The sequence below is a fragment of the Capra hircus genome, chromosome 7, assembly GCF_001704415.2.
Source record: "Capra hircus breed San Clemente chromosome 7, ASM170441v1, whole genome shotgun sequence".
NCBI lineage: Eukaryota > Metazoa > Chordata > Mammalia > Artiodactyla > Bovidae > Capra > Capra hircus.
The window spans coordinates 14,801,654-14,829,077 of NC_030814.1; the positions used below are offsets into that span (position 1 = coordinate 14,801,654).

A 27,424-nucleotide genomic window follows, 5' to 3' on the forward strand; every position below is an offset into this window, starting at 1 on the left:
TAGGAATATATCTACCTAAAGAAACTGAAGACCTATATATAGAAAACTATAAAACACTGGTGAAAGAAATCAAACAGTATACAAATAGATGGAGAAATATACCGTGTTCATAGATCAGAAGAATCAATATAGTGAAAATGAGTATACTACCCAAAGCAATCTATAGATTCAAATGCAATCCCTATCAAGCTACCAATGGTATTTTTCACAGAGCTAGCACAAATAATTTCACAATTTGTATGGAAATACAGAAAACCTCAAATAGCCAAAGCAATCTTGAGAAAGAAGAATGGAACTGGAGGAATCAACCTGCCTGACTTCAGGCTCTACTACAAAGCCACAGTCATCAAGACAGTATGGTACTGGAACAAAGGCAGAAATATAGATCAATGGAACAAAATAGAAAACCCAGAGATAAACCCAAGCACCTATGGACACCTTATCTTTGACAAAGGAGAAAAGAATATACAATGGAAAAAAGACAGTCTCTTTAACAAGTGGTGCTGGGAAAACTGGTCAACCACTTGTAAAAGAATGAAACTAGAACACTTTCTAACACCACACACAAAAATAAACTCAAAATGGATTAAAGATCTAAATGTAAGACCGGAAACTATAAAACTCCTAGAGGAGAACATAGGCAAAACACTCTCCGACATAAATCACAGCAGGATCCTCTATGACCCACCTCCCAGAATATTGGAAATAAAAACAAAAATAAACAAACGGGACCTAATTAAAATTAAAAGCTTCTGTACAATAAAGGAAACTATAAGCAAGGTGAAAAGACAGCCTTCAGAAAGGGAGAAAATAATAGTAAGTGAAGCAACTGACAAAGAATTAATCTCAAAAATATACAAGCAACACCTGCAGCTCAATTCCAGAAAAATAAACAACCCAATCAAAAAATGGGCCAAAGAACTAAACAGACATTTCTCCAAAGAAGACATACATGTGGCTAACAAATACGTGAAAAGATGCTCAACATCACTCATTGTCAAAGAAATGCAAATCGAAACCACAATGAGGTATCATTTCACACCAGTCAGAATGGCTGCTATCTAAAAGTCTACAAGCAATAAATGCTGGAGAGGGTGTGGAGAAAAGAGAACCCTCTTACACTGTTGGGAATGCAAACTAGTACAGCCACTATGGAGAACACTGTGGTGATTCCTTTAAAAACTGGAAATTTACCCAAAGAAAACATATAAGTCTACATAACAATTGGAAAATGTTAGACCTAAGTTATTTCCTCACTCCTTCCACTATGCTTCTTGAAAAAAAAAAAGAACTGAAAAATTACTCTGAAGGGCTGGCAATACTCTTTTTCTTGACCTGAATGGTTATATGGTGTTCACTTTGTGATAAATCATTGGGTACATGGTTTTATATACTCTAGTATACCTACTTTATTTCACTGTAACAAAAGGTTTGAAGTTTTTATTTTCTAATACTAAAGAGATATGGTGATCTACTGATCTCTGAACATCTTTTACCTCCTGTTTTTAATACCTCACCACCCTCTAAGAATACCTAATAAATGATTAACTGTATCACTGGGCAGTTGGGAGCAGTCATGAAAGGCATGAGACTTGATAATTCATAATAGAAACAGTCCTTTGCAGTTTCTGAATTATCCTGTTTCCTACATAAATTAATCAGATGAACCAAATGCTATTAAAACCAACTTAAGGGTGATAATTGAGACTTCTAATTCATGATATAAAATATGACAGTGATAGGCTTGGAGGTTATTACTATGATCTATATAGCAGGACAGGGTTAGCCCTTGATATGACAAATTTAAGATGACGCCTGCATCTATATTTGCACCCCTAGCCTCAGCAAACTTTCATCCCTTCTGCATCCCAGAAACTGTGGCAATTAAGGTCCATCAGATAAAATTCAGAGAATTTCAAAATAAATTACTGATATATATATATATATTTGGATGGATATTATCTTTCTACTGTGAGAATTTAGTATGCACTTTTAAGTATATCAACCGAATGTTTATTCCAGGTGCGTAGGTTGCTCCATTTAAGATAAATGATTCATTAATGAGACACTGGCCTCCTTAATGATTTACTTGAACTTCCAACTGATTTACTTGAAGAATAATAAGGGCAAACATGTTCCTGCTCTAACTATTCCTACCATTATTAAACATTTGCAACAAATTTCTCATGTTTTGCTAGCACACAGTTAGCATCTGTCTGCTGTAAGAATGAAATACCCTAGACAGCTTGAGTCCACAACTCAGCTGAGATATGAAAAGACAGCTCACCTAGCCATCAATACTCACACATGTGAATTTACAGTGCCAACAGAAAAACTATCAATCTGAGTCCATTCTACAGCACTTCATGTGAGAGTTACATTATTGTAATAGACTTAACTGCATCACATGGTTTATTAACATTGGCATTTGTTCTCATTAAGAAGCTTTATGTTTAAAGAAAGTATTGATCTCCTCCACATTTCTGAAAACATGGAGGCAAATGAAAAATCATTATTAACCTTATCCTCCACCAAGCCTCCATTTCATTTGCTTTCTGTCAAGAGTTATTTCTTGCTTCCTTTCTCCAACAAGCACATATGCTTTCTCCCACTCTTAACACTTTTCTCTTTTCTCTAGAATAGGCTGCGCCCCCAAGCGGTTGGGAGCTTTAAAAAGAAAAACAAGAAAGAAAAAACCTTTCTCGGGCAAGACTTTGAATCCCCTGCAATTTTATTTTGGGGCTGAGTGCATTGTGTTCCCGAGAACTCCAGTGCAATTTAGTCACGATCATGACATAACCATACTTTCCCCTTGTGGTCAAGTTCCTGTTTTTCCTTTTTAAAGAGGGGGATGGTACCAGTCAAAAGGAAATATTTTGATTCTTGGGGAGACGGCGATTCTTGGAACTCAGAAGCCGAGCTCCCGCAGGCAAGAGCTGGTGGCGCTGTCCACTCCTTGGTGCTGAATGCAGAGAGACCCTAGCATTTACAACCAGGCTCAACTTCTCAGGATCAGAAAAGGTTCAGCCACAGGACACTGTACCCACTACCCTTTTCTGGGGTAGAGGACCATTTAGACATCTTCTTATTCTCTTTCCATAAGAAAACACTCTTCCACCAAAAGAAACTGTGCCTCTTATGGGAAAGTAATGGCACAGTTTCAGTTCAACACCAAAGTGAAAAGGTCTCCTGAAGGAAGAATGGAAATTTCAGAGTCAATGAAACCTACTCTTCCTCTCTCTGAATTAACACAATACTACATGGGTACACTTCCTTGTTAATAAGTAAAGGAAAATTTTTAAAAATTGTATGATAAAAATAAATAAAAATTTAAAATAATGTGATTAATCGTTTTTTTCTGATAAAGACTGTAAAGTGGGTGGTAGTGGGTGCTGCAATATCTGAGACAGAATTTTAGATATTGTTTTACTGAGGTTAAGAAACAGAGGGGAGAAGGATGTAAACTTGTTAACTAAGGTGTCTTGAATGGTGAAAAATATGTTCTTTAAAATGTTGCTTTAACATTGTCTTCCCAGAGATGCTCATTCTCTTGGGCAAATTAGGTCAGAAGCTTCCCTTCTGGTCTCTGCCTTCCCAGCCACTGTCCCATTTGAAAGACGGAAAGGCCCTGTTCCTCATAGCAGGTGCTGATATCCACAGGGTGGCTATAAAAATCCTCCTCTCTCCCTTCCCCCACACAGGAGATAATCAAGCAAAGGTCAAGAAAATGGACAAGAGGGACAAAAGGGAAGGAGAGTGTGCTGCGCTCCAGGCCTTTGATTCTTGGTGGTTATATTCAAATGGGGGGCACTTCTCTAAGAGAAGTGAAGGTGTTTCTCGCGGCTGCAAAATTTACGGTCGGAAAGAGAGCCGACTTAACCAATACCGGCAAATGTTTCTTCCTTTTCTTAATCCCTCGCTGCTTATTTTAGCAGCTTCTCCACCCCGCCGGGAATACCATCCAGATCTCAGTCCAGGTAGATCTGACGTCAAGAGATGGCTTTCGTAGATTTGACGTGTAAACACTCATTTCCATTCCTCCTCGGAAGGGCTGGGGCTCCACTCGGCAGGGAGACCGAAACGCTGCGCTGAGCGCTCGCCACCGCCCAGCGTCTCCAGCGCGTCTCTTATCTCATCGCAGAGCGAGCCCGGGCGAAAGTGGTCCCGAGCCCCGCAGTGGAAGGGGTGGTCATTTCTGGCTTCTCTGGCTTTCTTCTCTCTCCCCTCCCTCCCCACTTGGGTGCGAGCTGGTGTGAGAGCCATGGGGCGAAGAGCCTGGACTCTGCAGTGCACTGCTTTCACTCTCTTTTGCGCTTGGTGTGCAATGAACAGTGTAAAAGCGAAGAGGCAGTTTGTGAATGAATGGGCGGCGGAGATCCCCGGGGGACCTGAGGCAGCCTCGGCGATAGCCCAGGAGCTAGGCTATGACCTTTTGGGTCAGGTAAGAGTTTGCACTTTCAAGAAACTTTCTGGGGCCCGAAGGGACTGGAGGGACTGGAGCGCCATCTCCCAAGTGGGAGTCCCAGATTGCACTCTCCTGAGCCCAGTGGTAAAGAGCAGGAGCTTTTCCGGCTCTCGCCCCTGGCGCGCTTGCAGAAGCCTTGCATTATTTATTGTTTGGGCTGGGCGCAGCCGGGCAGAACCCAGCCGCTGCAGCTGGGTACAGCTTAGTCTTGGCTGTTGTCCGTTCTGGAACTGAAATCCGTTTCCCGCGCGGTTTGGAAGAAAAATCCCTCCACTGTCGTTCACGCAACTTGAGATGCGTGCAGGCTCGTACCAACCAGCACCAGGACTGGGAGAGGCAGTGCGCTCAGTCCCCCTGGGTCTCAGCAGTTCTGCGTCAGGAGCCGGCTGTTTCCTTCTTTTCAATATGGCAGCATCAGATCCAAGTCCTGCTGCAAGGGGCCAAGTAGGCTTGGAGATGTTCGCTGCAGCCTTCTCAGATACGCCCACGGCTCAGCTCTCTCTGGAGAGTGCCAGTGGCCTCGACTCACAACCCGGGGCTGGGGGTTTCGGAGTGGTAGATGAGGTGGGTGAGAGGGATGGGACCAACTCTCCAGCCCTCTACTGCAAGCTCCGGGCTCTCACTGGAAACTTGCAAAGTCCGAGCCTCACAACTTCGCTCGGTCAGTTTACCTGAAGGGTCAGGCTGCCGAAGTGACGGTGGGGAAAGGATTTTTTCTGTTCCTCAGCCAAATGTATTTTAGCTTCCCAGGGGTTTCCATTTGGGGGGATGGGGGGAAAGAAACTGTTGCCTGCTCAAGTGAGGACTGGGTTAATAAATATCTGGGAGGTACGGGCATTGAGCCATTATGTAGGGGGCTGTGAGTTCTCATGGAAGCTTTCCTTTCCCTTGGCTCAGAATCAAGCCCTTATTTCTTGCCTTGTAAGTTGTTCGCTGAAATGAGGGAGGAGGGAGTTGTAAAACATTTTGGCGCGTTTTTTCTAGAGGTGGTGGTAGAGATGCAGTTGAAGTCAGGGATGAGTAATCGGTGTGGGCGTTGCGATTCCATAGATTCAAATCCTCTGGAGAATGTGCTTCCCTTGCCAGAGGCTTCATGCTCCAACTTTATGAGCCAAACTGCCTGAAATGCCCAGCACGAAAGTCAATGCCCATATTGACTTCTCTTCTCTGTGTATCAGTAGCAGACCAATAGTTTTGCTTTTGCCAAGTCCTTATTCTGTGTTAGGCTCCGTGTTGGGGGCTAAGGAATAACAGGAGGAGAACAAACCTTCAAGGAACCAAGAGTCTAGAGACTGATTTAAAAATAAATGATTGCAATTGCAAGTAATTGGTATAGCAACAGAAACTGTTCCTGGAGTCTTGATTGAAAGATTGAAGATGGAAGGGAATTGGGAAGAGGGGAAAGAAGACAATCCAAGGAGGAAACATTTGCACAGGGTTTAGGAAGAAGAGTCAAAGGTGGGAATACTATGAGATTGGGGAAGGCACTCAAGGCATAGAAAACAGCTTGTGGGAAACCAGGGAGATACAAAGAAAGTGACTTATTTAGAAGTCAGGAAACTGCAAGGAATTCTTGGAGTCTAAAAAGAGAGTGAGCAGTGGGTAGAATTGTACTGGTGGGTACTGTGGGCACCATGGACATCTTGTGTGTCCTATGAAGGGGAAAAAAAAACCTGGGAACTTAATCCTTTGGACTGAAGCTAAATAACATTGGTAACTGTGTGGAAGGAGACTGGAGGTGAGAGCAAAAAATAACTCCCTCTTCCTTTTCTTACCCTAGCCTCAGACATTCATCAAAACCCAGACCATTCATTGTGGGAACTGCTTTTTAAAATCACAAGTCCCAATAAACAAATAAATAACAGTAAATCAGTACTGTTGGTAGGATCTTCAAGGAAGGGGTGGCATAGTAACAAGAAACTTTAGAAAAGAGTGAGAAAATCTACCTAAAATTGCATATGACTTGCATACACATATTTCCAGTTAAATGACATTACTAATAAATGGTTTTAAAATAATAATTCCTTATAAAAGACCGATGGTGTTTTCCTGGTTCTGTTTATTTCTTCCTTTGTTTACACTTAGATGCATCACCATCTTGAACTTCTTAAGGCCTCAAGATAAAGCTAGGATAGGGAGGGGATGACAAAAGGCAAAACCAACTGATAGTAGAAACAGAGCTAAGCACTGGTGATCTTTCTTAAGGCCGCTGTTCTCTCTCCCCAACTCCACGTAAAGCTTATAGCAGATTCACTCCCAGAGATTCAGGCTTGGAGCAGGACCTAAGCATCTCATGAAAAAAGTCTCTAGGTGATGAGAAACATTAATTTAAAGAAAGTAATTCTGAAATAACCCATTGTCAATTGCTTGTTTCAATTAAAAAAAATACAGGGCATCTACAGAATTTAGTAGGTTCAAATTAAATACTATTTGGAATCAAGGGAAATTATCTTAAAAGAATAATGAACTTAGCTCTAAATGGACCATTTGTATTGATACCAAATGTATTAATAGTCATCTAGTGAAATTTATACACTCTAAGGTGGAATACCTGTCCTAAATGTAGCTCAAAGCTTTGAACTACTGGAAAGTCAAGTAGTCATTACTAGTAGCTTATAACAATCATCACTATGGATTCAATCACTGTATTTTATAACAACAAATTGTTCTAGCTGAGTGTGGCATTACACAGGTATAGTACCAAAGAGTTTTCCTGCTTTCTACACAGTATCGTTCTCTGACAGGATACATTTTATAAAGTGAATATATTTTTTAGCAATGTCTTTCTACACAATAATATCACCCAGAAAAGAAAATGTGGTTTCTCTGAAATATGAAAGACAGAAGCATCATCAGCCCTTAAGAATGCTGTGATGCCAAGTGATAATATTGGGAAGCTCATCTCACTGAACAGACTAAGAAGAAAGGGAAGGCTTCTAACAATGTCTTTCTCATCAAGAAAAAGGTTACCTTCAAGTACAAGAAATTCACTTAATAAAAATTGCCTGTTTGCAACTTAGCTGGGTTTCAATCTGACCTATACACACTTATTTTGGAAAGAGGATGTTTATTTTAATTTTTTCTTTTATAGATTGGATCACTTGAAAATCACTACTTATTCAAACACAGAAACCATCCTCAGAGGTCTCGAAGGAGTGCCCTTCACATCACTAAGAGATTGTCTGACGACGATCGTGTAAGTGTTGTACATTTGTCTTCAAGCCAGTAACCTGACTTATCTGCTTTCTTTGTGCTTGCTAACAAGAACAAAAGCGAGTATTATTCTTTTTTCTTGTTCTCACAATTATTTATCTGTAATGTTTCTTATCATTTCCATAGGGTTATAAATGCACCTAATAATAACTGAATCTAATTGGTTGGCTATGGTATATGTGTGTTTATACGTACAGACACATACAGACACACATACACACACATATATATGAACTACATAATACCAGTTCACAAATTCAGTCTAAGAGCAGGAAAATGAATCCTGAGAATCAAGTGGCAGCACTAATGAACTGTTTGACAATACAATCAATCAACATCCTTTTATTATATGGCTATCTATGTACCAAGCATTTTGATATCCAATGTAATGATGCCAAACAAATATAATACAGAAACTCCATTCTTAATAACATTTCAGTGTTATCTGAAAATACATTCTGCTGTTTCTATCTGATTTGGTTAGATAGGGAACTAGTGTTTTTGAGAGAGTTTTAAATCGATATCTTCAATAGGCAAATGTTTCCATAAGGATTGTATTATCTGACCCAGAGTATTTGATCTCCTTTTATTCTGGTTTGTATACATATTCAACGATTTGGCACCAGCAGGGAAAGTCTAGAATGAACACAGGTAAAGTGTGGGGCTAATATCATGTATATCTAATGTACCTTTGATTTTTTAAAATTAATTTATTTATTTTAATTGGAGGCTAATTACACTATTGTAGTGGCAACCCACTCCAGTACTCTTGCCTGGAAAATCCCATGGACGGAGGAGCCTGGTAGGCTGCAGTCCACGGGGTCGCTAAGAGTCGGATAGGACTGAGCGTCTTCACTTTCACTTTTCACTTTCTTGCATTGGAGAAGGAAATGGCAACCCACTCCAGTACTCTTGCCTGGAGAATCCCAGGGACAGGGGAGCCTGGTGGGCTGCCATCTATGGGGTCGCACAGAGTCAGACACGACTGAAGCGACTTAGCAGCAGCAGCAGCAGCAGCGGCTTTTGCCATACGTTGAGATGAATCAGCCACGGGTGTGCATGTGGTCCCCATCCTAAACCCCCCCTCCCACATCCCTCCCCATCCCATCCCTCAGGGTCTTTTTGAAGTCTGTTTTTGAGGTCATAAACATCAATAGAAAGGCTGATATGAAATAAAAATTTGAAGTAAAATTTGAGAAAAATTTGCCTTTTCTCAATAATATGCCATACTGATGAAAATTTATCCTGGGAAGCCTGATATCTGCATACATGATTTCTGTTGCCTAGGACATTCTCAAGAATTATGAAAGCTTTGTGAGAGATAAAACATACATGTTCAACTTCCCATAAAGAAAAGTGAAAGTGACAAAACAGGGCTAAAATTGTTGAAAGTTCATGGAATTCACAATCGCTGTAAAATAATTTGCTACTTTGTTATGCATCTGATAGAATTTTTTGAAGAAGAGGAAAAGGAAGACAAATTATGAGAGTAGGAAATGACTGGGCCTGGGTTACCAGTGTCCCAACATGAAAGCAGCAACCTAACCCAGACCAAGAACGTTGTATCAGGACCATGGGCAGCAACCTGCAGCTCAGAAACAACCATTGCTGGCTTCTACTCAAGTGAATGAATTAGAAGGGACAGACCTAAGCAGAGGCCCTTAACATCACTTTAAAAGTTTCTTGTCCAATAAAATCTTTCCTTCACTGTCCCAGGGCAGATGGTTAATTGTATATGGACTCTGAAAGTATGACAACTTCCAGCACTCTAGCTAGGCTTAGTCTTTGGACAAAAAAACAAGAACTATTTCCTTGTCTGCCTAAATCCATGCCTGACATCAATGTACAAGGAAGTCAAACTGAGCTCCCTTCTCATCTTCACAGGAGAAAACTGGATAGAGTGAAGCAGATATAACTGTTATTATTCAAAGTATCTCACTAAAATGAACAGATGGCCCAGTTCTATTCTTTAGATAATTGATTTGTAATTCCTTAGTAATTGACTTGGGGGAGAAATCGCAAAACAATGAAGAAGAGCTAAGAATTTACTCTCTAGCATAACTTCATTAGAAGGAAGTCTATATAATCCTATGAAAGTTATCCCCAGAATAGTTTAATTTCAGGAAAAATTCTAGAACCCATTGAAGCTTGAAGTGGAAGGTTGGACTAGATGCTTTTTAATGCCCTTTTCAAAGGGCATTAAGTCCCAAAAGGATTATTTACCATTAAGTACATTATACTGCTAAGTTGCTTCAGTCGTGTCCGACTCTGTGTGACCCCATAGACAGCAGCCCACCAGGCTCCCTCGTCCCTGGGATTCTCCAGGCAAGAACACTGGAGTGGGTTGCCATTTCCTTCTCCAGTGTATGAAAGTGAAAAGTGAAAGTGAAGTCGCTCAGTCATGTCCAACTCTTAGCGACCCCATGGACTGCAGCCCACCAGGCTCCTCCATTCATGGGATTTTCCAGGCAAGAGTACTGGAGTGGGGTGCCATTGCCTTCTCCGTAAGTACATGATGCTTACTATATATACAATTTGCTCTCTTCCATTTGGTCTGCTCTTACAGAGACTAATACGAGACTTGGGGTTAATGACGTTAATCATAACTCTGTTTCCACCAATTGGTTGTTTACCTGATCAGATGGCAGAGTGCCTCTTCTATTTTTCCACTTTTTAAAAAATGCTCTTGATTTTCATTTTATTGCTCTTTTTTTTGATAGGGATAATATTCTTCCAAATTAGCACTCTGAAGTGCGCCAATACACTATCCGTAAGTCTGTTAATGAAACCTCTAACTGTAAGTGACTCTTTCCCTCAAAGATTAGTACTTATTCTCTAGCAGCCAGCTTCCAAAAACCAACTCAGATGGCAGGCAGTATATTCCAAGCATTGAGGTATTTTAAGCCAAAAAAATTAAGCTTGAAAATACAGACACTTTAAAAATAAATTATAATGACTAATTTTCAACCCTCAAGTCCCTTCCAATGTTTATAATAGTTTTGCAGTATGTTTTCTAATTGGAAATTCACGATGGTCTTACTGGACAGTTTTATCCTTTAGCTGCAAATTATTTCTCAGTTTTTATTTTTGGATCTGACTCATTAGTATTCTCACATTAGCAATATCCTCTCACACACTGGACTATCATCATGTGTACGAAAGAGAGGATATGTTTTGGGTAGAAAACAGTCATGTTGCTCAGCAGAATCAGAGCACGGTAGCATCTCATAATGAATATAACCACAAGGCAGTCCCTCACCTCTTGGGGCCTCAAGTGTAATAGGATTAAGCTATAAATGTTGGAAAGGTAATTTTTGTATTGTCAGATCTCCTTGCATAATACATGAAATGAAATTAATGATAAGTGTGCATGGTCAGCAGGGCTCATCCATCATCCCAGATCTGTTTCTCATATTAAATATTCTTAAGCAGAAGGCTGAAGCACAAGGGGAGCCAGAATTTTGAATCGGCAAAGACACAGCACCTTTCCTGTCTTTTGTCACATCTGCAATTTCTATTTTTGTGAATAAAGAAAGAGAAATTAGGCTGTAAGAGCAACATAACAGCAGTCTCTGAGATCTCTTAGCTTGTTGACTCATTCTGTGCAAATGGACAAATGTTCAGCTATGGAACCCTGGAACCTCAATATAAAAACGGGTATTATGGTCCATTTGCTGATGAAAGCAGGCTGAACTTTTACTTCCACTGGAATCACAGTGTCAATAATTTGAGGGAACCATCACTTCACTGACTACTTCTCCTCCTCGTAAAGGCACACTTTACCATAATAGAGGAAATGGTGATCTCCGCAGAGGGCAAGCCCTTTTTCTCACTGAGCTGCCAGTGATCTGCAGTCAGGTGAAAACACTGATGGAGAGAATACTAGAGCTAGTTAGAGGGAAGATGATTACACCAGAGGTGGCTGTTTAACTGTTGATTTTCTTGCTATAAAACTCCTGGTAGGTGATATGGGCAGAACAACAGTATGAAAAAGAAAGAAGTAAACGTTCAGTTCTAAGAGACTCAGCACTAGATCTCTTCAACGATCCGATGTGGAATCAGCAGTGGTACTTGGTAAGTACTTGCATGAGGACTGCATAGGCCCTGGGCTACTTGTTATCTCTGAACAATTGATATTTTTAAGTAACAGATAATTCAGTACAGGGCTGTGTTACCCAGAGATCAGGGTGAATGGGACCTTCCATGATCTGGATCTTCTGTTTGGCTCTGTGTGAGAACGTCTGAAAACACAGATCTTTAGCTTCTACAAGAGGAAGTCTCCTTACGTTTATCTGCAATAAGTACAGAAAAATCGGGTCTTGTAAGGTGGGGTTGCAAAACAGCATTCATGGCAAAAATCAGACCTGCTCAAGGTTACTCCTGAGAACCCTTTAAATTACCCGAAGAGGACAGTGAACGTGATTCAGTATATATAGCCCTGAATGATAATTCATACATGCTCCCAGGTGAGAATCTCTGAACTAGGCTAAAGGAAGGAACATGAGGAAAGACAAAAGGCATCTATCTGTGAATGTCTAGACTTACAAACCAGTTCTACCTCAAGGGGCTTCCCTGGTGATTCAGACAGTAAAGAATCTGCCTGCAATGCAGATGTGTTCGATCCCTGGGTCGGGAAGATCCCCTGGAGAAGGAAATGGCAACGCACTCCAGTATTCTTGCCTGGAGAATCCCATGGACAGAGAAGCCTCGCAAGCTACAATCCATGGGGTCGCAGAGAGTCAAACACGACTGAGCAACTAACACACACACAGTCTACCTTGAAGACAGTTTCCCAAATCCTTACAGGAATGTGGGCAGTGAGTGGAGAAACTGTACATGCTCCTGCCTGCCTGCCTGCAGAGTGCTCTCCCTTCTGTTTTCACATTAAGCCTCTACTGTAGTAACACATGGGAATAGACGTGCTTATTGTCGAGAATATTGTAAAAGATAAAATTTCATGAGAGCCATAAGCTGAGGGCTAGACATCCTTGTTGCAGAACGGACAGGAAAGGAGATCAATTCCTCTTGAAACTCTCCTAACCTAAGTGACACTTGCTCACTGCAGAAGACACTCATTAACACCCGTGCGTCTACCATGTGCCAAATATTAATACTATCCTGTTTGACATGAATTAACTCATTTAGTTCTTACGCAACATTTTGTTGTTCATATAATAAGTATTCCCTTTTAACAGAGGAAGAAACAGAGACATTGGCAAGTTGAATAACTTGCCAAAAATCACATGATTCTTGTGGTGGGACCATAGTTCATAGCTCCAGAGACCATACTCTTAACAGCCACAGTCTTTGATTGTTCCTCCCACTGACAGAGAGTCCATCTCTGGCTTTGGCCAACAATTTGTGTGCAGTTCCAGCCTCCCGGGATTTGGCTTCATGTTGGCCTAGAAAATTCTGGTTTTGCTCCTCTTCTTTCTGATGGGCATCAGCCAGGGGGCAATGCATTCACTGATACTTTTGATTGCTGTCATTTGTAAGTTTCCTGTTGATCCCTTCACTAAAAACCTGGCTCTCTTCTAATGCATCTCTCTTGAATGCTTGGGGATGTGCTCATATATGTATTCCTTTGCTGTCCAATTTCTCTTCCCTACAGCCCCACATACTGTAACTCTCAGAAAAGTTACCTGAAAAAAAAAATCCTAAATCACCTCTCACAGATACTGACTCCCTAAATCACTCATACTTGGAAACAAACAGTTCAGTTCCAAGTCCTGGTAAGACCACAGCTTCGTGGGCATTCCAGGTTCTGCTTTTTCTTTTAGAAAATTATATATATATATTAAAAAATCCACGAGTAACTGTGAACCAGACAAAATAAAGTCCGTTCAATGTGGCAGTGAAAGTTTAGGATTTGGGGGAGACAGAAACTTGGGGCAGCAAATAAAGCTTCAGTAGATGAAAAGCTTGAGCATGTAATTATAAATGAAAGCAACTTAGGGATAAACTTCTTCAAAGCCACACAGCTCAAAGACAAGGGGCACAGGGTGATTCATCTTTTCGAGTGATTTTCCATTGGAACAACTGGAAAAAGAGCAGAACTGTGATGATTCACTTGGTCCTCCCCTCAACTTTGTCTTTTATTTCACCTAATTGTCTGCTTCTAAAGAATAGAATGACCCCAGGAAAAAGAAAGATGGGTCTCAAGACTGGAGCTTCAGTTCTCATTGTGCAGCAAACGAATTATGATTTTACCAATGCTTCTTTGTTCTTTTTTACCAGCAAGATACAAGGATGACTGCAACCCTGCCCAAGCTGGATCTCCATGTGATACCTGTTTGGCAAAAAGGCATCACAGGCAAAGGCGTTGTTATCACTGTACTGGATGATGGCTTGGAGTGGAACCACACAGACATCTATGCCAACTATGTGAGTCTAAGCCCCTCCTGTTGCTGCAGCTTAGGGAGCTGTCTACACAGACATACAGTTAGGGCTTCACTTCCTCAAGCAAGAGGTGCTCTGAGTGAGCCCTGGGGTTGATGAGCCAAGCTTTGGTTACTTCCTTCACCCCTCTACCAGTGCACATAAATTTCTTTCTTTCTTTTTTTTTTGTATCACTAGACTTTGAAAGGATTCACTGAAGCCAGGACTGTACAAAAGTTATGTGTGTTGTGGTTGGAGGAGGCACTTACACAGGCTAGATTACTAAAAAGCCATTCAAATTCTATGCCACTCAGTACTGGGAGATATGAAAGCAATCAGATCAAGCCTCACATCTGAGGTCATTTGCACAGTCATCCTCCTCACATTCCCTGTGGGTCAATAGCTCTCACATTGTGAGGTTATATGAATGTGACTCCATCCATGCAAATCAGAGCATGTACTTCATAGTGCAAAAATAACAAGCTGAGAAAAGTTTACCAAAAATGGGAAGTAAGTAAATTATTTACTTGTTTATGAAGTTCTCCATAATATTTTAGGTCTTTAGGGGACTTCCTTGATGGTCCTGTGGATAAAACTCCATGCGCCCAAAGCAGGGGTCCTGGGTTCGATCCCTGGTCAAGGAACTATTAATAGATTCCACATGCCACGACTAAGAGCTCGCACACTACAACTGAATATTCCACAGGCCACAGTTAAAAGCTCTTACATGCCACAACAGAGATCGAAGACCCAATGAGCCACACCTGAAACCCAGCAAACTAATGAATTAAAAATATTTCAGGTCTTGATTTACAGATCTGTGTTTTATCTTGAATACTACCTCCTGTTTTTATCCCAGCCTTTCTACTCAACCAACGTTCCAAAGCTAAAGAACAAAGGAAATGGGGTGGAAAAGAAGAGACGAAAACAATTAGCAATTATTAAGACAGAGAAACATAAAGAACAGCCCGAGTGGTGACACAATTATTAAAAGGTGGTTGGATCTCCTTGCAGTCCAAGGGACTCTTAAGAGTCTTCTCCAGCACCACAGTTCAAAAGCATCAGTTCTTCAGCACTCAGCCTTCTTTATTGGAGGAGGGAATGGCAACCCACTCCAGTATTCTTGCCTGGAGAATCCCATGGACAGAGGAGCCTGCTAGGCTACAGTCCATGGGGTCACAAAGAGTTGGACGTGACTGAGTGACTAAGCAGCAGCAGCAGAGAAATACAGAGAATAGCAGTCTGTTTTAAGTCTATTTAGTGTAACTGGGGTGGCTGAAGGAGCTCACTGTAGACCTGAGCCCCACCCCACAGCCAGCTCTTTGCACCTGTATCCTTAGGAAAGATGAGTGTCAAAGTGTTACCAACTAGCTCTATAGCCAGTTGAACCATTCCACTTCTCTGGATCTCAATTTTCCCATTTGGAAAATGACATGGTTGAACTAAATAAACTCTGACTCCTCCTGTTCTACTAGCCTATGAGATTCTATAGGTTTGGAAACATTCACTGAGAATTGTTGGCTCACTTCTCTGTGCACGTCATCTCTGCCTGGTTTCTGGCTATGATGAATGATCAAAAATGGGGCCAGAAACTCTAAACTGCAGAGTCTCAAGCCATCAGCCAGGATGGGAATAGATTGGAAGGACTGATGTTGAAGCTGAAACTCCGATACTTTGGCCACCTGATGTGAAGAGCTGACTCATTTGAAAAGACCCTGATGCTGGGAAAGATTGAAGGCAGGAGGAGAAGGGGACAACAGAGGATGAGATGGTTGGATGGCATCACATACTCAATAGACATGAGTTTGGGTGGACTCCGGGAGTTGGTGATGGACAGGGAGGCCTGGTATGCTGTGGTTCATGGGGTCGCAAAGAGTCAGACACAAACTGAGAGACTAAACTGAACTGAAGAAGACTTGGAAAGCACTGCTTTTTTTTTTTTTTTTTTTGATGGTACAGTGTTATTTTTGCTTTCTCTTTAGGATCCGGAGGCCAGCTATGATTTTAATGATAATGACCATGATCCATTTCCCCGATATGATCCCACAAATGAGAACAAGTAAGTAAATGTGGATTTGGGGGTGGGGTAAGTGCTTTAAAATGCTTTCATCTTATTTGAGAAAATTACACTATAAATATGATCCACATTTTTGCTCTCAGAAAATGCTCATGTACACCATCCATACTACAACATTTTGTTGCTTTTAAAACAGGAAACAGAAGCTTCTATTTTTATATTCCTTTTGGCTTACAGGACTATATTTCAATTAAACTTTCTTCTTATACTATGAAATGTTCCCCTCAAAATGTTACTGAATATCTATGGCTTAAGAAGAAATATTTGGGACATTTATTGTTGTTGTTCAGTTGCTAAATCATGTTCAGCTCTGAGATCCCATGAACTGCAACATACCAGGCTCCCTTGTCGTTCACCATCTCCCAGAGCTTCCTCAGACTCACATCCATTGAGTTGATGATGCTATCTAACCATCTCATCCTCTGCTGCCCCAGTCTTTTGCCTTCAGCCTTTATCAGCATCAGGGTCTTTTCCAATGAGTCAGCTGCCCAACAGGTGGAAAAGTATTTATTCGAGCCTCAGCTTCAGCAACAGTTCTTCCAATGAATACTCAGGGCTGATTTCCTTTAGGATTCATTGGTTTGATTTGCTTTCAGTCCAAAGCATTAAAGAATAAAAATCTTCACTCCATTACCATTGCGCCTAGTTCCTCTATGAATCTTTCACTATTGGCAACAAGCTTGTTGCTAGCCACGAAGAGAAATACAGATGGCCAAAATAACAAATCCCTACGACTTCCTATGGTAGCCACAACCATGCTCACTAGTCCCCTCAGAAGAGCATGGCAAGGCACCAGACAAGAGAAATACACCATAAGGCTTGGCACTCAAATCCATCACAGTCTTCAGGGCATTGGGCCAATTAGTCTGTTCCAGAGTTTCTTCTGGGTATTTTAAAGCTAAAAGGAAGAGGCAAAGGACATCTTCTGACTCCTAAACAAACTCTCCATAGTATCCACTGGGTAATGAGTGAGGCTAAGAGCCAGACTTGGCAAAGCAACAAAGCAAATGAAGACCCAAAGGCAGGAGACATTTTAACCTTTTTTCTTAGCTCCAAAGGAACTTCACCCTCTAGTCACACAGCCCCGTGTCCAGGCCCATGGGAAAACTCATCTTTGTGCATAAAGACATCTCTCACAGACTTGAAAGAGACATTTCACTCTTTGATTTTCATTTGCTTCACCCAAAAGAAACTCACACCAAAAGAGAAGGTCAAGGCAAAATGAGCATGGCTACAAGTGGGGGGAAAAAGCAGGCAGGGACAAGCTCTTTGTGGCTGTCATATAATGTACTTCCCTGTCCTTTCTTCCTCCCTCTTGGATTAGTATCCAACTTGGGTCAGTCAGCTCTCTCTCTTTCTCGCTTTCACTTTCACTCCCAGTTTCTCCCTGATTGTCTCGGAATTCCCACGTGGCTGGTGTGGTACTGTTGACCGAAAGCTGTTACATTGGATTTTCCTCCTCCAGAAGGCTAACAAACCCCAGGAAGGGAGTCTGGAGCTCCAGGACTTGGCTTCAACTTCTGGATGGATATTTCTTCCTTTGGGGGAAAGGGGAGGCTTGGGGAGGTACCATTTACTTTCCTTCAGTACCATTTATTTCTTCTAGCATTTATCTTTTAAAGGGGTCAACCACAAGCAGCCCTAGAGGCTAGAATATTCCAGTAACAACACAATAGGAGCCATGAGGCGGGGGGGGGGGGGGGGGGAGGGGGGTCTTGGAGGAAAGTGGGATGTCCCAGAAACTTAGAGCAGGACTCCCCCAGAAAAATGTTCAGCCATATTTCTGAGTGAGAGCAGTGTGGGACCGGGAGGAACTTCTATCCTTTTACAGCAGTACCTTGCAGTGTTAGCCTGGCTGGTAGTGAGAGCTTTGCCAATCACCAGAAAGGAGGATGGCTCTGAGGAAGTCACTCACCTTACTCTGCCTCTATTTTTATTTGTCTCAAAACAAGGTGACAAGATCCCTGTTTACCTACTCTCCTAAAAGAAACAACCTAAGGAAATGGGCAATAAGTGCTGAGAAGAAAAGGGCATTCTTCCTAGAATGAACTAGAAGTGACAACTCTCATTCCTTTCCCTTGGTCAAGACTAAGAGGGAAATCCGCTCCCACCCACATGGGTTCAGCTGAGGAGACTGTTAGCTGGAGGGGTCAGGCCAGCCTCTTTCCTAGGCAGTGTGCCTTGGGTCTGGTCCAGGATCCAACGTGGGTGATGATTCGTGTGGCAGATGCATGATAGGTGAATACCTGGTGAAATGATATTCTTGGAGTTTAGTACTTGTGAAAAGGGGAACTCAGATGTCCTTCTTTCCCACTGCCAAACAAAAGAGACTTGCAACTCATGATAGTGATGATAGCCAATTCACAGAGTTTCAAAAGCCCCAAGGTAGCAGCCTATACAATTTTATTTAATTTGTGCCTGAAAACTATGAGCTTCCTCCAGAGCATAGCAGACCATGGGCCATGCACATAGTATAGGGTTAGGATAGCATAGCCAAACACTTAAGAGCACAGACTTTGCAGTTAGATTTAGATCAATTCTTAGATCTTTCACTTAATAGCTGAGTGACCGTGAGCAACTTATTTAACTTCTTTGTGACTAGTTTTATCATCTACTGTGATAGACTTTTATTTTCTTGGGCTCCAAAATCACTGCAGATGGTGACTTCAGCTATGATATTAAAAGACACTTGCTCCTTGGAAGAAAAGTTATGACCAACCTACACAGCATATTAAAAGGCAGGGACACTACTTTGCTGACAAAGATCTGTATAGTCAAAGCTATGGTTTTTCCAGTAATCCTGTATGGATGTGAGAGTTGGATCATAAAGAAAGCTGAGCACTGAAAAAGTGATGCTTTTGAACTGTGATGTTGGAGAAGACTCTTGAGAGTCCCTTGGACTGCAAGGAGATCAAACCACTCAGTCCTAAAGGAAATCAATCCTTAATATTCACTAGAAGGATTGATACTGAAGCTCCAAAACTTTGGGCCACCTGATGCAAAGAGCTGACACATTAGAAAAGACCTGGGGTTGGGAAAGACTGAAGGCAGGATGAGAAAGGGATGACACAGGACGGGATGTTTGGATGGCATCACCGACTTAATGGACTTGAGTTTGAGCAAACTCCTGCAGATGGTAAAGGACAGGGGAGCCTGGTGTGCTGCAGTCCATGGGGTCAGAAAGAGTCAGACACCACTGAGTGACTGAAAAACAACCAAAGAGATAATGATGGTACCTATTTCATTGGGGATTTGTGGGGATTAAATAGGTTTATATATATAATTGACTTGCATAGTGTCTGGTACATAGAACAAGTTAAACATGTCTTATGATAATGATGATTAAGGCTTCTCATTTAGCAACTAAGGTAGAACTCCTTTCAGTGAGGAAAAAAGCATGACAAGAATAATATCATCTGATAAGAGCAGAAGCAGAGACAAGTCAATTTTCTGAGCCAATTCAGAATCTGCTATTTGAAAATTACACAAAAAGCAACTATATCTCAGGGTCCTCTTGATCATCAACAAAAAAGCTAACATCCCCATCATTTATCAAAAGGCACAATAAAAAATAGAGTTAGTTACCCTTCCAGCATAGTGTCAGAAATAAATCCCTTAGGTTTAGAAAATGAATTGCCCCATTTTGTTTTGGCCATCATAGCAGTTAGAGACCTATTATCTCTCAGTTCCAAGGGATTTATCTCTCCAAACTATCTGTGTTGCTGCTGTTCTTTATTACTATGTAAATGAAGTTAATAAAAGCTGCATTTGAATTCTTCTCTGCAAATCAAGAGATGCATCACTAAATAACAAAATCTTAAAAGTGCAGGTAACTCTTACTAGTAATCTAGCATGAATTTGTAATCAATATTTCAACAAAAATTTCAGATTATTTTTCTAGCTATGTAACATATATGGCAAGGATATTTTAACAAGTGCCATGGTAGTCTTTAAATTACCATCTGAAATAATTTTTTAAAAATAAATGTGTTTAAATGCCAGTTACAACCATTGTGTTCTAAGATAGTAGAGGTTGCTTTTACCTCAGAGGCTGATTTAAGGGAAGAAAGCCATATGTCTAAAAAGAATGACATGGAAGCACTTTGATAAAGTCTTCTTTTTCTCAAGGTACGGAGGTGAGAAGTGAGGATAAGAGGAGGGAAAGATATCAATTCCTATTTGTACATGGTCCTACATTTTTTAAAGAAAATAGTCCTTAGCATGTAAAGAGAGAGAAATAATGGGTAGTGTCATGTTGCATCATTTTTAGGACAGAGGTATAGTGCTGGAGATGTCTGCCCACAGGCTGATTCTGTACGCTCTATCTATCCACCTGGAGACCTTGCTATCTTGGACCCTGTCTTTCATTTTGTATGAACAGAAATTCAGGTGGCGGTGACTTCTGGTAGCATATTTCTCAGAGGATGGCAACTGAATTTTCCCTTCTACAAAGGTAGAGAGGGCTAAGCCCCCAAAGAAGCATAAGATGCCTTCTTCATGTTCAATATGCATGCATTTTGCAGAGAATGAATGTATATTGGTCAGGACAGCTTCAGTTGCAAGTGAGAGAATCCTAACTTGAAAAGGGAGATTTTAAAATATTTTTTACCCAAGAGATGATCAGCTGCAAGCATGGCAAGATCCAGAAACTCAAATAATATGCCTTGAGGACACCTATTACTCTATCTCCATCTCCTAGCACTGCTCACCTCTACTTAGCTTCATTCTCAACAGAGAATGCCTCATAGCAAGATCCACAAGGCTCACATGGAACTTAAAGCATCAGTTCTTGAAAGCTGTCTGGGAGGACAAATCTCATGATAGAGACTCACAATGAGTGGCTGAGGGTTACTTCCCCAAATGGGAAAATGCTGGAAAACCAAAAAGAAGTCGGTGCCTGCTTCATCAGGGAAGACTGTGAATTGCATTGTTCTGACTTAGGACTCCTATTCAGTATTAAAATAAAGGAGGCCATCATTCAGTGGAAGGAGACCAGGAAATCATCTTTGGTATTTTAGGTAAAAAAAGAAAAGTGAAACAGGTTTATTTTAAAAGACCACAATTAAGAATTTTTCTATTTCATTCTGGCCTATATTAATAGATGTCCAGTAGAGTAGTAATCAGAAGGAGCTGGCTGACATTTGCTCAGACCTAACCCTTGCTCTTTTCCCTCTGTGTCAGCATATGTGGTCAGCGGCTCCTCCAAAGGCGTCCACAGCCTTCATGCTGCTCCTGGGAGCTTTCACAATGGAATAAAGGCATGAAGCAACCACATTCACATTAAAGTTCCCTCAACTTATTGACCTTCCTGAGGTCAGGAAGGTGACAGGAAAAGACAATCACTATCTCTAGAATTTCAGAAATGATACTTTAACAGTAGACTTTGGTCTGTTTAAGAGATGGTTTTTCTTTTCCCCCAAATGTTCTGAAGTCGTAAATTACCCTCATCGTCTGGTTGCAAAACTAGTCTTGTTCAGGCTGCTGGTCCCAATTAGAGTTGCAGGAGCACCCTGGCATCACAAATAGCCTGGAGTGCCTTGTTAAAAAATTTGAAATCCCCTTGGGACCAGGAAACCTTCGGATGTTTTAGTCTGGTGTATGGTTAGAAGAGGAGAGGAGGGCTTGAGGGGGGCTCTGTTCTACATATCCCCCTAAGACTGGTCCAGATTAACCTGATCCAAGGAAGTCACCAGTGAGGGGGGAGGGAAGGGGTCACTTCAACACCAAAAACATGGGACTGAAACCATTTCCTTCATGTGGTTTCTGAAACTGTCAGAGCTGCTCATAGTAAGTATTAATAGCTAACACTTCCTGGTTCTTTCTGTATACCAGCCACTGTTCTAAGTGTTCTGCATACTTAGTATTTCATGGGATACCACATCTTTTGGAGGAACAGTCACTTTCCCAAGGTCACATCCCTAATTAGTGGCAGAAGCTAGAATTTAAACTCATATACTTGGGCTCAGGTACTTGTTCCCTTCACTTATCTACATGTCATCTAACACTGATGGGATAAAAACTGGCAACAAGGCTGACAAAAAGTAGTATATCCATGGACCATCGATTTGTATGCAAAACGAATGTTTGCCCTCATTTACATTTTATAAATTCTATTTTCTTATCCTCAGACATGGGACCAGATGTGCAGGAGAAATTGCGATGCAAGCAAATAATCACAAGTGTGGGGTCGGAGTTGCATACAATTCCAAAGTTGGAGGTAAAGCAGAGGGTTGTTCCCGTAGATTCACGCTTTGAGTCTTGTGTAAACTGGTCTAAATGGGGTGGGCTGAGGGGACTTTTTAACAACCAGAGGAAGAAGTGAACCCCATGCAAAATTTGCTACAGAACTTGAGTGTGATTTGAAATGTGCAAATCAATGGATCTGGGTTCTCAGAAAATGATACCTGAATAAAGCCCATACATCTCTTTTGGGGGAGGAGGGGAAGGATGGAAATGTTGAATAGCTTTCAAAGCAAATCTGATTTTCTCTGTGTTCTGATTTAGAAGGGCTTGTTACTGAGTTCTGGCTAAGAGAACAGAAGGAAAAAGGTAAATTTAGGCAAAGACTTTCCCTGCCTCTGGGTTCTGTAGTCCTTCAGTTCACAACAAAGAACAGTCAAAAAATAAATAAAAAGAATGCATATGTATTACAGAAAGAAGACAAAGGTTATCTGTAGTAGCAAGAATTTAGAATCTCTGGTTGTTTCAATGTCTTTATGGGTAAGCATATGGTAAGTTCCATCAGCACAATTTGATAAAGGAACTATTTACAAGAGTTCAAGGGAACTGAACAGCCATGTGACTGTTGTAAGCAGATGTTACCACCTTCAGACCTAGTGGAGCCAAGGGAGGAAGTAGTCATGGAAACTGGGAAGAGAAAGCTGTGGCCACACGAGACAGCCACAGGACAAGAGCTGGGGCCCAGAGCACAACAGCAGAGCTGCTTCGAGGCAGGGAGGATCCTGAAAGGAGCACTTCCTTCTCCCCTCACCCCCCAGCCTCCTGCCGCCGTGTCAGTCGGCAGACACCAACTTGAAGACAAGGGAGCCCACTGCTGCCATCCACGTTCCTCTGGATCTGCAGGGGGTCAGAGAGAATAAAGCACTTGCCTCTTCTCTTCACACTAGCCCTTTCTCTGGAGCTCATGGATACACTATTAGCCTTGCATTTAATTTGTTTTCTAAAACCACAACAAAAAAGATTCATTGTAGAATATGGCCACGAAGGTGAGACTCTTTCAAGCTCTACATGAGCATACCTTGAATGTGGTTTTGTAATCCTTTTCAGAAATCAAATAAATATACATCCTAGCATACAGAATGCATCTCTCACTAACACAGCACATACTCCTAGGTTTTAGGGGTCTTTCCTGAGTCCTTTGATGCCAGTGTTGTCAAAGTGACACGTTAATCTACAGAAAACGAAGGCAGGAGCACAAATTACATAATCACCTACAAAAAGAAAGCACTTTCTAAGGCGTCATGAACAAAGTAGCTATAGTCTGTGAGAGAGTAATCTCACCCTTTCATTTTACAGAGGAGGAATCAGAAGCAAGATCCTCAAGGAAACTAAAACACACCTACTGTGTGTCCATCATTTAACTCCCAAGACAGGATCCACATCCTGGAAGTTAACAGGATGGATCTGAGAGACAGATTTCTGGGCTTCAAGTCCCAGCTCCCCAGTTGCAAGCCATGTGGCCTTGGGCAAGTCCCCATCCCTCTCTGACCTCAGTCTCTCTCCCTGGGAAAAATTACAGCATCCACCTCAAATGGTTCTCATATGGATAGATAAATTCACACACTTAAGGCCTGTGTAATAGTAGCTGCATACAGTATATCCTCAATGCACATGTTGCTGCTGCTGCCAAGTTGCTTCAGTCGTGTCTGACTCTGTGCGACCCCATAGATGGCAGCCCACCGGGCTCCCACATCCCTGGGATTCTCCAGGCAAACACTGGAGTGGGTTGCCATTTCCTTCTCCAAGGCATGAAAGTGAAAAGTGAAAGTGAAGTCGCTTAGTTGTGTCCGACTCTTAGTGACCCCATGGACTGCAGCCTACAAGGCTCCTCCGTCCATGGGATTTTCCAAGCAAGAGTACTGGAGTGGGGTGCCATTGTGATCAACCCATTTTACAGTTGAAGAAACTGAGGCACAAAGAAGTGGCTTGCCCAAGATCACAGAGCTAGCAAAGAGTAAAGCTGGGACTTTTTTTCCCCAAAAATGCATTTTAAACAATTTTCTTAAAAAAATAAATATGACTTCTACTAGTCATGTCAGCTCCACGTTCCTTTACCCATGCTCCATCGTAAACAGTAGTGTGAAAACCTAAGGCTGTGCACTCCATCGCATCATTAGCCTGAAGCCAGCGATAACCAGGTAGCTGCCGCTATCTGTCTAAACTGCTTTTGCCTTCCTGGCTCTTGCGTCCATGAGTCTGATGATGGGTGACAGCCTGTTGGAAAGCACAACGAGCCACTGCATCTGCCTTCTCCTGATGAAAAACGATTCCCCCTCAGGAGTGAAATCCATGGCAATGATTTCATCCTTGACATTATTTAGGAGAAAAGGAAGCATGTTCCTTTGCAAATGTTTCTTAGCAAACACATAAAAGAATGGCCTCTGGGTTATTTTTAATCAGTGCTTAGAAACAGGAGTTCTTTCCCTATTTGTTAGTCTCCTTTTGTAGGTAGGTCTTCTCAAGCTGCCCGGGCTCCCACACAGAGCCCTTTGTAAAGCGCTGGCTGGGCCACAGCCGTTCATGGTATAGTCATGAGCAGGCATGTCGACAGAGGGTTGTTTGATGCCTCTTTCTGAAAACTATCCCATCATTTTCAGGTTATTAGGTCAGCAGGGGAAAGGGAGACATTTTTTTTTTCCCAGTGGAAAAATAAGCCTTTATTCTTACTGATTATACTTTAGCTTTTTAAAAAACATTTCATTTTGTATTGGGGTATAGCCAATAAACAAACAATGTTGTGATCGTTTCAGATGAACAGCAAAGGGACTCAGCCATACATATACATGTATCCACTCTCCCCCAAACTCCCCTCCTACCCAGACTTCCACATAACACTGAGCAGAGTTCTCCGTGCTACACAGTAGGTCCTTGTCGGTTACCCATTTTAAATACAGCAGTGTCTACATACCCATGACATTTTTAGAATTGACAACAACCATGCCCACTGCATAGCACAAATAGTTACCTCTAAAGGGCAGATAAAGAAAGCTTTTGGAGGCAGTGACTTGTATCTTCCCATGGTGCTGTTAGCAGCTGGGTCACAGGCATTTGGGACATACAATGGTTACCCTGTTTTTGACTCTTTGGAGAGTCCTTTGAAGAATAAAATATTAAGAGCCTTGTGCCATCCTGCATGCATACACTGACATCAACATATTTTGTATTTGTCTGTTTTGCTGTTCAGGCATAAGAATGCTAGATGGCATTGTGACCGATGCTATTGAAGCCAGCTCAATTGGATTTAATCCTGGGCATGTGGATATTTACAGTGCGAGCTGGGGCCCTAACGATGATGGGAAAACTGTGGAGGGGCCTGGCCGACTGGCCCAGAAGGCTTTTGAATATGGTGTCAAACAGGTGAGATGCTTAACACAGACCCAAGTGAAATGAAACCTGATCACTGGAAAAGGAAAAGAAGGGAAGAACGCTTAGCTTATGTGCAAAGAAATGGTTGTGAATTTCTTGCTGCTGTTAATGATTTGAGCTGCATTTAGGGGCCAAATCATTCTTCAGAGGGATGGAAGTTAATGTCTTCCCCATTTGGGCCTGACATTGAACAGATATTCATTCCTCTTAGAATATTTACTTAAAAGAACTCTGGATAGGTCCTTTCTCATTTTCCTGCTGCTTCTGAATGTCTACACTAGGTAAACTACTCCCCAGACTTCTTTCAGATACTCTGAAAAGGCACCCTTTAATTCAGGAACGTGCCGCCTCCCTCTCTACACGTGCCTGGTGGACACTTGTGCCTTGGTTGTGTTGCTCTAAAACTGGGTTTGAGGGCATCCTTGCCAAGATTCTAAGGCCTAGTTCTGCACAGGGTGAAACAAAAGTAGAAACTTTGGAGAGCACAAATTGAAAAACCATAGAAAGAGTAGCCTTGACGAGTTCCATTCAATTGAAGAGTCCCTTTTAACGCAGCTGCAAAGCAGATCTGAATAATGCCTGATTTTGTTACGCTATCAGTCAGCCAGAAGATTCAACCAGAAATGAAGAGAGGAAGTTCAAAGACTCAAATGGAGTGACATAAGCCAAGGGAATGGCCAAAAAAAATAACAATAATAATAATGAGTGAGTGCTAAAGGCCAGATTATGAATCCACATAATAAAGAAAAAAAAAAAAAAGAAAAGAAAAGTCCTCACTTCACACCATCCCAGAGAGGAGGATGGAGGAGGACCAGCACGCCAGAGCCCACCAGGGGCTTGTAACACACAGTCTCGGGAGAGTCCTCCTGCTGGAGGACCTGGAGACAAATCTGATCACAAATTCCTGTCTCTGAGAACTTCAGGCATGCATTTATATACTTTTCGGGGATTTTATTGGGAGATGGCAGCGATCTCAGCAGATGATAACAGACATGGTAAATTTTGGCTTTTCCTTTAGGGCAGACAAGGAAAGGGCTCTATCTTCGTCTGGGCCTCCGGGAACGGGGGGCGTCAGGGAGACAACTGTGACTGCGATGGGTACACGGACAGCATCTACACCATCTCCATCAGCAGTGCCTCGCAGCAAGGCCTATCCCCCTGGTACGCAGAGAAGTGCTCCTCCACGCTGGCCACCTCGTACAGCAGCGGGGACTACACTGACCAGCGAATTGTAAGCTGCTTTTGTCTGCCTCTCTCTGCTTAGGTAGGAGAGCATGGTTCGCCTTCCAAAGGATCCTTGGGTCAGATGGATTTGCTTAAGCTTCCTCTCTCAGTTGGGGAGACTCACACGTTACTCACCTGAAGGGTGGGTGTGTATTGGGAAGTCTTCTCTCTCAGGGATAATGATACATCTGCTAAGATGCTGTTACCCCTCAGTCATGTCTAAACTCAGCCCTGAGAAGCCACCAACTTGTCATTCAATGACCGAGACTCCAAATGGCTCTTCAGCTTGTGTGATGCCTCCCTGCAAACAGCCTTAAAGGAGATTTTAGGGTTGTGGGGGCTTATCACCCTGGTACTTGTTGATCCTTTAATAGCAGGGAGAATGTCTGACTTGCCCTTTAGTGGATGATAAAAGTATGGAGCATGCACCAGCTATGTCTCCTAAGAATGGATGACCTACA

General features: G+C 42.0%; 1 protein-coding gene across 1 annotated transcript in view; it reads left to right on the forward strand.

Moving 5' to 3' along the window:
- Positions 4,062-27,424, forward strand: part of PCSK1 (proprotein convertase subtilisin/kexin type 1) — a 52,325-nt gene continuing 28,962 nt past the window's right edge. The window contains exons 1-8 of the mRNA XM_005683449.3: positions 4,062-4,441; positions 7,557-7,661; positions 11,642-11,752; positions 13,916-14,062; positions 16,039-16,115; positions 22,262-22,350; positions 25,558-25,730; positions 26,758-26,970. Coding sequence (XP_005683506.2) covers positions 4,262-4,441; positions 7,557-7,661; positions 11,642-11,752; positions 13,916-14,062; positions 16,039-16,115; positions 22,262-22,350; positions 25,558-25,730; positions 26,758-26,970 — 1,095 coding nt within the window. The 5' untranslated portion in view covers positions 4,062-4,261. The remainder of the gene's footprint in view (positions 4,442-7,556; positions 7,662-11,641; positions 11,753-13,915; positions 14,063-16,038; positions 16,116-22,261; positions 22,351-25,557; positions 25,731-26,757; positions 26,971-27,424) is intronic.